General features: G+C 35.3%; 1 protein-coding gene across 1 annotated transcript; it reads left to right on the forward strand.

The window, feature by feature from the left end:
* The first annotated feature begins 431 nt into the window (after positions 1-431).
* Positions 432-10,240, forward strand: LOC135758750 (cytidine monophosphate-N-acetylneuraminic acid hydroxylase-like). The gene is made up of 15 exons (XM_065273387.2): positions 432-465; positions 844-1,075; positions 1,335-1,426; positions 3,396-3,508; positions 4,565-4,755; positions 5,406-5,486; positions 5,564-5,630; positions 5,754-5,835; positions 6,477-6,614; positions 6,798-6,933; positions 7,113-7,256; positions 7,479-7,653; positions 7,762-7,878; positions 7,973-8,088; positions 8,795-10,240. Exons 2-15 carry the CDS (start codon positions 870-872, stop codon positions 8,928-8,930), a joined length of 1,794 nt encoding a protein of 597 aa, XP_065129459.1. The 5' UTR covers positions 432-465; positions 844-869; the 3' UTR covers positions 8,931-10,240.
* The last annotated feature ends 1,042 nt before the right edge of the window (positions 10,241-11,282 follow it).

Consider the following 11,282-nt stretch of genomic DNA (forward strand, 5'->3'; position numbering starts at 1 on the left):
AAAGCTGATTGGCAGGTGTGCATCTCCGTCTTTCAAACATCATTTTGTATAGTTACACATTTTTGAAAATTAGCCATGATTAAATTATTTTATTATTATTATTATAGAGAAATTAGTAGAGAGTTATTATTATAAAAAAATTTTTTTACCATGGTGGTAAACAAAATTTCCTGGTAGATTTTTTGGTCCCACACCGTCCCTGTTGTTTATGGTGGTTATGTGTTGCTAACGTTATCCTGAGTCAAAATCTTTTAGTTTGGCCTTTTGCAGAGTTTGTAATGCACTACTGTTACTAGGCTACTGCTGTCCCCTACAATTTTTTGACATTTGAACTACACTCAATGAGAGAAATACCTGACTGATAAAAACTGCCAACCCCTTTCTGATACCACATACACGTGTGTCCTGTTATACCTCTGTGTAGCACTCGCACCTGTCCACTCAACCGAGGAACTGCTGCCAAAGGTAATCATCTCTCTCTCTCTCTCTCTCTCTCTCTCTCTCTCTCTCTCTCTCTCTCTCTCTCTCTCTATAAACCTATTTTTTTGTTTAATCAACTCAGATATACAAGTCATATCAACTTATTATTATTTATCTTCACAAAAGATGAGTTGTTATAACTTAACTTGTAATAAAATTAACTATATTTTATAAGTTATAACAACTCATCTCTAATCAAGAAAAAATACTAGTAAGTTAAAATGACTTGTTAAAATTAGTTGATTTAAGGCAGCATTTTTTTAATATAAGAAATAAACATGTGTTTTAAATATTTATATCTGAACATGATCATTATATTTTTATAAAAATTTCCCCACTTGATAATTTGGTTTGTATTAAAAGTAATTGTCAGAGGATTTCACGGCACAATGACATCTCAGGTTGCGCGGACGGTCCTGCGTCTGGAGGCATCTGAAGTTGGGGAGCTGAAGGACGGCATAAATTTTAAGAAAAATCCAGAAGATGGCAAATGTTACATCATTTTCAAAGACAAAGATAAAACACAAGCCTGCAAAAACCAATGCAAGCACCAGGGAGGACTTTTCATTAAAGACATAGAGGATTTAGATGGCAGGTTGGTGAACTTTAGCTCATGTAAATATATGTAAATGTAAATTTTGGTTATTTTTTTGCATAAACCCACAGTTGATTAATGTTAAGTGCAAATACAGAAAATAATCAGCATTTCCTAATTTTTGCCAATTATTCTGTTTAAATGATATGTACATTGTCTATATATTTGTTAATATTTCACAGACATAATATACCATAAAGATTTATTATATGTCAGCCATTGTGGGTGTGGGTGTGTGTATTTTTTGTGTGTTTGACAGAACAGTGCGTTGTACTAAACACAACTGGAAACTTGATGTGTCCACTATGGCATATGTCAACCCACCCGACAGTTTTATGCAGGATGAACTTGGTAATGACATTTTCAAAACATCTCAACCTCCACATCATCTAGTTGTAATGATGCAGCAGATAGGTTGGACCCAAATGCAGTAGTTTGTTGAAAATAAGACAAGATAATCCACTAGAATAGAGACATGAACAGAAGACCACAGAACAGTAAGATAAAAAATTATTTTTCAAAGGTCAAAATATCATCGAAATCTCATTTGTTATTTTCTATGAATTAAAAATTGAGGACAAAACCTTTTTTTTTAAAGTTTTAGTTATTTATTGTTTTTAATTTAATTAATTGAACAATTTCAGTAAATCTAATTCATTTATTTTATTTTATACAATGCTATACAAATTAACTTCAGTCATATCTCTTTTTCATTGAACATTTTATGCATTTAATGAGTTATGCAATAAATTAGTTGTCACTGCGGTGGTACCTTTTAAAAAATTAAACCTTTGTACAGTACCTAAAAGGTGCATATTGGTATCTTAGAAGTAAATATTGGTTTCTTTAAAGGTACATAGCTGTACCAAAATTAGTAGTTATTAGGACCTTTTTAAAATGTGCTGTCCTATTGACAACTTCTGTACTTTTTTTTCTGAGAGTGTAGATGTTCTGAGGTGTAAGACAGAAAACTAGTATAATGTATTTGAAAGAAAATTACATATGAAGGTGAAATTATAGGAAACAGCAGACATTATTAATTGTACATCATTAACTGCATGAATGTACCAAAGCATTTGCAAGTTTGTGAGTCCAAAACAATGAAAACTTTGCTTTAATATTGTGCACACCTACATGAGGCTATGCAATTTGTGATCTAAGCAAAAGACCTAATTAATTTCCTTATGAAGATGATGTACCTATAGTAATGTTAAGAATATTGTTACGGGCAATAAAAATACATTTTAGGAAAGACAAAGTAAAAAATAGTATAGAATTAAGTGTGAAAGAAATGATAGAAAACAGGGAAATTATAAAACATGTAGAAAACATGGTATTACTGCAAAATAAGATGTAGATTAACATGAATAACATGCCTTTTCAGACATGTACATATTTTCGAATGCATAACAAAATATTTGCAATACATTTACATAGACTGTAAAAAATATGGACGTACTGTCTGTGATGTCACCCATATTTGTGAAAATCTTTTTTTGAAGCCAATGGTTGGCGGAGGCTGGGTCGTCATCTTGGCTCTTCAGTTGCGGATAACTGAAAATGGGTAAAGAGGCGGGACGTAGGTTAAGCTGAGTGGCTGGTTGCTGAAACCACACCCGGCGTTTTCAACTGTAGTGACAGCAGTTGCAGTTCGCCCGTCACTCAAGTGGCCACGCCCTTAATTATGCAGAACTTTAAACCTTATAATAATTTAAACGGTTGACACAAAAAATATTCACCCCCCTCACAGTTGTCATGAAGGGCAAAAGTAGCTATATAGACCAAAAACACTTTAGGCTGTAAACATTATTTTCTACTGTAAAGTTCAGCATTTTACCATGAGGGTCTATGGGAATTGATTCCCTTTTGGAGCCAGCTTCTAGCGCCCTGTTGATAAATTTCATTTTGATTTACTTCCCTGTTGGCTTTATTAGAGTTATCGGAAGGTTGCTCCTCGTAATTTTATCTACTAGGTTATATGAATTCACAATTATGCTTTTTTATACAAAATGTCTTTTGACTAATCAAACCTATCACTGTAAAAAACCAAAGTCAATTCAACCTACCTTTTTAAGTTTTGCCTTCCTAAAAAATGACATAACTTATTAAATCAAGTTAAAAATTATTTAACTTATTGTTTTTTATAAAAAAAATGTTGATTTGACAAAAATGCTGCATATTTTTTACAGTGATGATGTCACCACAGAGCTAACGTGGTTTTGCATTATTTTATTTTTTGGTGGCAGTATATAGGGTATGTCATAGATTTTATCATGTTGTGTTTGGATTACATGTGCTCTTTGTTATTGTGTTTGTATAGAGGTGGTACTGTCAGAAACTGATGGGAGTTTGGAGCTGGTTGAGTTGAATCCACCCGACCCTTGGACTGTGGACCCTCGAGAGGCACAAGAGCTACAAACTGGAGAGCTCACGGTAAAATACAATGACTTACAAAATCTGTAATCTGTTCCTCAATGCACTGCTTGTATCATGCAATGCTGGTGTGGTTTAAAAATGAAATTTTATTATATTTCATATATACACCTGTTGTGATGAGGCAGAGGCGAGTGAGGATCCAAGTGCAGTTTAAAGTATATTTAATATAAAACAAGAAACAGGTAAACAGACAGGCAGGCAAAACAAAGCTAAACAGGAACAACATTAAACAACGACTAGCAACAGGTAAGTGAACAAAGAGTGTAGATATAAAAAAAAGGGACCAATCACAAAGCAGAGACAATGAGTAACAATGACAACACATGAGAGGAAATGAATGAGTCTAATGAGTGTCCTTTGTAACTAACAAGTGGGCGGAGCAAACAATCAACAGCAGGGCAAAACACAGACAGAATCATGACAACACCAAGCGTTTACACCAGCGGCTGGCATATGTTTTCAATTGTTTCCAGTGGAAGCATGGCGCTTTTCAAAAACGCCAGCAGCTGGGTGCCAAGAGTTTAAAAATATTCAGCTTTGGGTAAAAAGCTCTGCTTGGCAATGTTGCAACAATATGCACAAAAATATCTGATTTTAACTTATACTGTTAACAAAGTGAAAATTGCATTAGGTGTATGAGTACTATATGTGCATTGAGAAAACACAGAAATAAAAGACGAACAGACAGGTAGGGAGGCGAGAGTGGAGCTATTGTTAAAAACTATAGATGTTCACTTTGTTCTCCACCGTTGTTGTCCCTTGCTTGCTCCTTCACCTCCACCAGATAACCTGGAACACATACAGATTGGATATAAACCCTATCGCTAACCCTGGACTTTTCACTTTTTGCAAACTCACCCCGGATATCATCACAACTGCTGCATTTTTTTGTTTTCAATAAACTTCTTACAATTGTATTACTTACCTCTGTGTTTCTGGTATGATAGCCGACAATGTCACATATTGTGTACAGTTGAGTTATTCATTTTGTCCATTGCTTTCTTACCCATTCTTGAGATTAAAGCTGAAATCATGTGATGTCTTTTGTGTTAGTTGACATACATAACACATGCGTGTATGGAACTCAAAGCAGGAGGCAAGAAGATGATGTTTGATCCCTGGCTGACAGGACCGGCGTTTGCCAGAGGATGGTGGCTCTTACACGAACCTCCATCTGATGCTATGGAGAGACTCTGTCAGGCTGATCTCATTTACATCAGTCACATGCACTCCGACCATCTGAGGTTTGTTTCTTACCCACCAACAAATGCTTTGGTTACACACACTTTTCATTTGGTCAGCTTTTACAATTGGGTAAAACAGCCTTTGCTAGTTTATGTCTTGTAAGCTTTACACGGAGGCTATAATTTTTTTGTTTGTTTATTGAGAGTTGTACACAACACAATAAATGTGTTTAGGCTGAATAAACACTTTTCTCTCTCTGCAGCACTCAGTGTTGCCAATATATATTAAGTGGAAAGTAGCTAAAGCCTGCTTAGAAAATCACTAAATTGTACACTATATCTTTATTTAATTAGCATATTCATGACGTCATAACGTCGCATTTGGATTCTTACAACATTGGCATTTCAAATCTGTTTCACTTTCTTTTACTCTCTGAACTGTCACACACTAGATTTTACAAAAATTCTGACCAGGTTCACATTATGCTTCAGGCTGAAAAACTTTCTGGTTGTAATCTCAAAATGATTAAAGTTATTTTACTTTGTATTTAAATACTTTTCACAATCAATATTTTTTATAAAGCAGTTTACAGAAAATCCTGTCTGAATGTTTTAAGGCTCCAGTGAGCAGACAAGTGACAAGACAAGTGTGGCAAAATTAAATATCAGTCTGTTTTTACTTAAACTTTTCTTACATTTTCTCTTTTCAGCTACCCCACTTTAAAATTACTCTCAAAGAAGCGGCCTGATATTCCCATTTATGTTGGAGACACCTCACGCCCGGTGTTCTGGTGAGAGAAACACAAAGACAAAACAAACTAACAAGACATTTTTCAAAAACTCACTGTGTTTTAATTCTGTCCTATAGGTACTTGGAGAGAAGTGATGTGAATTTAACAAACATCAATGTGGTGCCCTTCGGTGTATGGCAGAATGTATGTTATTTACTGTACATGCTCTATACTCTTTACTTATGTGCACGTGTGATGTAAATGTAATCACGTGTTAAATTGATATAAAAAGTTGATATTGACTTTTTTTATTCTGCCATTTACAAGGTTGATGAGCATCTGAGATTTATGATTCTGATGGACGGCGTTCATCCTGAGATGGATACTTGCATAATAGTGGAGTATAAAGGTATTTTATTCTGTCATTCTGTAGCTTGAATGTTTTTGACTGTTTGAGCCTGGTCCAGGGTCAGTTACTGTAAGAGCTGTTGTTTTTGCCTTGAGGAATTCCCATTCAAAACCTCCAGTCTAACCAGTTTAGACTTCACAGCTTTACGTTATTGTAATAACTTTCAATTATAATTTGCTCATTAAATCTGACACAGAGCCAATGGTGACATTTGGTTTTAAAGTTCACTGGCATTGGCTATATGAATTTGTATTTAAAAACATTACAAATTTCATGGTTGTAATAAACTTTAAGAAAACCTTTTCATCACAATATGTGAGTTCAAAACGCTACAGCGCTTTAAGAGGTTTAAGCACAAGTTTGTTTCATTAATTTTCAGTCTAATGATGTTCATTACTGTCACTCAAAGTGGTCGGTACCTTTCAAACTTTTTTGATAATTTTAAGCTTAGGCACATTTTCTTTACATCAGTCCAATGGCTGAGCATAATACAGTGAAAGTTGTTGACTTGCATATGAGGTTCCTAACTGCATTTTATAGGATTTTATATGTAAAAAGTTCATCAACTTTTCCCTAAAAAGATTTTATTCAAGTGCACTAGAATAGCAAAAGCCCTCCAAACATTTGCACTCGTTCTAAAGGTCACATGGTTCTGAATACGGTCGACTGTACCAGGCCAAATAATGGGCGTCTCCCACACGGTGTCGATGTGATGATGAGTGACTTCGCTGGAGGCGCTTCTGGCTTTCCAATGACTTTCTATGGTGGTAAATACAGCGGTGAGTTACACAAGTGCATTATTACCATCTTTGAATAAGTGGATTATGAAAACAAAAGCTGTTCATGATAGCGTAGAGATTATGATCATAAGCACACGCACGGGAGAATGAATACAATGACTACTTGTTATCTATTGACACATTGTCTGGTCTTAGGATGTCACGGTTAATTTACTTTCACAGAAACCTGGAAGGCAGAGTTTATCAAGAATGAAAGAAAGAAACTGCTGAACTATAAGACTCAGCTGGTGAAGGTTTTACAGCCCAAGATTTACTGTCCTTTTGCTGGTTACTTCACAGAAGCTCATCCCTCAGACAGGTCAATGATATTATTATCTCCTGATAACCTGATGACCATTAGAAATGAATTAAACTCTACCATGATATAGAAAAAATAACATGTGTTGATATGTGAGTGTAATCATTATGGTCTGTTATATGAACCAATAGAATAATCCAGGTTAAGATGTAACATTAATATTTGATTGTGACTAACAGGTACATAAAGGAGACAAATACGAAGAACAGCGCTGAAAACCTGAACGCTTCCATAAGGAAGAGCTGCCCAAATACTCTGACCTGGACTCCTTTACCCTCTTCTGTGCTGGATGTTGCTCTCGCTCTTGCAGATCCATCTAACACGTCTGTTTTCATAGCTTTACATTTGACTTATGTAGTATGTGTGCATTAGTATGTAGCATGCATGTTTATATTAGTATGTGTGCATTAGTATGTAGCATGCATATTTATGTAGTAGGCTATAGATGAATACAAAAATGTCCATCTGTTTTGTTATTATTATTATTTCTGTTTATGATTTAGTAAGCATACTTTTCTTTTCTGCTTTAAACACCACAATCACAGGAATGCAATCACTCAACCCTCAAATGGTACAAAGATCTTTAAGGACAACTGGAACTTTGACTTGTATTTGGATGAGCTGAATGCTGCCATTTCCAATGATATCTTTAAATACAAATCATGGATCCAGTATTATTATAATTGGGCGGGATTTAAAGGCTACAATCTGGTTATACGGGTAAACAAAGTTTTTATAACCCAACTGGTAGTGGATCTCACAGATATAACTGCAAACAAACAGATAAACCAAAGCGGTCAGTTTACTGTATGTTGTGCATTACTGTAGGTCATTGAGACGGATGATGAATTTGAGCCACTGGATGGAGGTTACGATTATCTGGTGGACTGCATGGATCTTTCCTTTCCAGACAGAAGACCAGAGAGAGACCATGCATATGAGGAGGTAACTCACAGACAGTTTCACTGGAAGTGTTTTGAGCAATAACCTTCATGTTGTTTTGTTCTGCATGCATGACTTTAATGTGTTCATGTTTAAGATTAAAAACAGAGTGGGTGTGATGAGACATGTGGTTGTAAACGGACGACTCTGGGACGACCTGTACATCGGCTTCAATAACAGAATGAGTCGAGATCCTGATGTTTATCATCACAAGTAAGATAAACACACAACTACGTGTGGTCACAATACATAAACACATCTATCAGATGCACTTAGAATAAAAGTACAAAATCTGTCACTGTGAGGGTACCCTTTAAAAAGGTCCTTATGTTTAGGCACAGATACCTGTGAGGTACAAATATTCACTCTTATTACACTGGCCAGTCGCTACATTTCAATGTATGTTATTCTGAGAGAACAACCGCCTGAAACAAATAACAAATGGTAACCTGGATGCTGCAAATCATTTTGACAGGTACAGTTTAATATTACACAGAGGGATAATGTAAAGGCAGCCAGTTGTTATTGAAATATAAGCCCTGACAGTGTGATCAGGACACAACGCGAAGCCAATACTTATAGGTATAGGTCTAGACAGATATCTTATAGGTATACAACTTTTGTATCTTGTTTATCTTTTTCTTATAGTGGTAACATCATAAAACTTGGATCTGTTAGAGTAATAGCATGTTTTATTTAGTTACATACATCAATGACTCTGAGGTTGTGACTTAAGAACAAGTCAGTGCTTTTGATTGGATCACAGCAGCAAGGGGAAAATGCCTAGCGCAAATAATCAAATTAACCATAATCATGCAAATATTAGGAAAATACACTTAACAGCCTTTAAAATGTACATCTGTTTTTTAATAAATAATTAAATGATTTAGTGAACACATTTGTTTTTTTTTACCATCAGGTTTTGGAATCATTTCCAGACAGAATTACCATTAACAGCTCCAGACTGGGATCATTTCCTTCAAAGTGTTTCTGAACAAACAGATGTTCAACATTCAGATCTGTCACAGGAGAATGGTTCCTGTCTGCTCTCTTAAAGCAAAAATATGAATACAGAAATAATTACAGCTTTTTTAACAGTCACCCAAACACTTAAGCCCTGTCCGAAATATATTGTTTTCATTAATGGGTAATATATAGGGTTAAATATGTTTATGATTTATCAAAGTGAATTAATTAATAATAATTAAAAAGATAAATTCATGAAGTCAGTTCGGTTAAATCATATAAAAACACAACAGCTGAAATTACACATTACACTTTCAATTATGCATCTTGTCATCTGTTATACTTTGTTTCATGGGTGAAATATGATCAGCTTTAAATTTTCTGAATGTTTTAATTATGTGCTTCTAGGGATGGGACGATTACCGGTTTCATGATTAACCACAAAAAAAACAATATCCTGACGGTTAGTAGTATGGTTTAAAATTTAATTTTAATTACAACCGTGTTTGATTATCGTGATTTTGAAAACTTGCGGTAAATCCTGTACAGCCAGAATCAGTTTGACGCAGGCGCGCGCATGCAACATAGTTTTTTGCACAAGAAGGCATTTAAGGGATAATGTATTGTATTCATTCACGGTAAACTTATTAGACAAATTTATTTATTTTTTTACCACAGAAATAATTTCAGGGACATGAAATATTAAATTGTGATTTTGAAAACTTGTTCAATATTTTCAGTGTGTGTATCAGTTTCTATTTGAACATTTCCATATCATTATAACAAAACCACGATAATATTGATAACCGTGATAACTATGGTCACTATAATTTGTCCAGTCAATGAGAATTAACCTGTAAAAATTCACTTCTCCCTGAGAACTACTGTATATGTTTTGAACCATGTGTTTGGTGTATTATTTACTCACTCTTTGGTATTGTATATCAACTGTTTTGGGGCGAAAGTTTCATTTTGCAAGAGTAATCAGAGGTTTTGTAAATAGTGCTTGAAGATAAGGTTTTGTGTTTAATGTTTTCAGAAAATGGAGCAAGGTTTCAGAAATTGTGTTTTAGCAATTGAGAAAAACTGTAATATTTAGATCAAGATTCGCCATTAGAGAGGGCACGGAATCATTATGTGCTCTGACTGAGGTCAAATATGATGCAAAATGGGTTGGTAATACTTTACAATAAGGTTGTATTTGTTAACCATTAATTAATGCATTAGGTTAAATAAACTAACAATGATCAATAATTCTTCAGCTTTTATTCATATTAGTTCAAGCTAATTTCAGCATTTAGCATGTATAATAAATGCAAAGAACCTTTACCTGACTAGACTGGACCTCCTCTGCCCCCAGCAGTCCTACTGGTTTTAAGCCAGCTACCTGAACGTTCCTGAGCTCTCTCCTTTTCACATACAAAATTTAATGCAAACAGAAATTTTAACTCAGTAAATCTTTTCATTGAATACAAAAAATAACATTAGAAGTTTTTATGTGTAAATTCAAATTTGTGATTTGCTGAAGTGCGAATGATGGTATTAAAACATTGATCAATAATGGCTGAAGGGTGAGACTGTACATTTTGAATGCTTATATCTTTTAAAGATCACTTTTACCTTTTCAATTTCACTTGTGGACCACTTCCGCTCTGCCTGTGAAACCACCAGCGTTTGCCCCGTTGTGCATGTTTTCTAGTGAACATGAACTAGACAGAGGAGTCACCAGCCCTGTTCCTAGAAATCATGCTCCAACCCTTGTTACACACGCTTACACCTGCCAATTTTCATGACACAATTAGAGTCAGGTGTGTTGAAGCAGGGTTAATTATGCAGTAGGGTGGGTCTCGGGGAACAGGGTTGATGACTAGTCTGGTCGAGTTCATTTCAGTTCATCTAAGTCATGATTATTTTGTATAAAGTATGTGTGGTCAACAGGATCTAAACAGTTGTGAGTCTGTCCAGTCAGACATGCAAAAAAATCAGATTTGGATTGACAGCATGAACAAGTTCTTAGTCTTGATAGAGAGGCTGCAAATAGCACACATTTAAGCAAATAGCTTAATGTGTTGTCGGTTTCAAAGAAGCGAAAAAATCTTCATCCGACGAGCCCACTCGCGAGTCTCTAGCCCTTTCTCGGGCCGAGATATGGTCAACCCTTCCCGGATTTTTCCTTGGCCTTAGCTCAGGCACCTTAAGTCCAGGGCGTTCGCCCTTCGGGTCCCTTATCCTACCCGAGAGGGCCTTTCCAACAAGCCACCCACGAGTCTCTAGCCCAGGGGTGTCAAACTCAATTTCATCCCGGGCCACATTACGGTTAATCTCAAAGGGCCGGTTGTATTTGAACGACTGTATGAATGTATCAACTCTTTTATTACTGTACATTGCATAATTTATCTGCATTTGCTTACTATTGGTTTTGTTAATAACTCAATTAATAC

This window comes from Paramisgurnus dabryanus, chromosome 1, assembly GCF_030506205.2.
Source record: "Paramisgurnus dabryanus chromosome 1, PD_genome_1.1, whole genome shotgun sequence".
NCBI lineage: Eukaryota > Metazoa > Chordata > Actinopteri > Cypriniformes > Cobitidae > Paramisgurnus > Paramisgurnus dabryanus.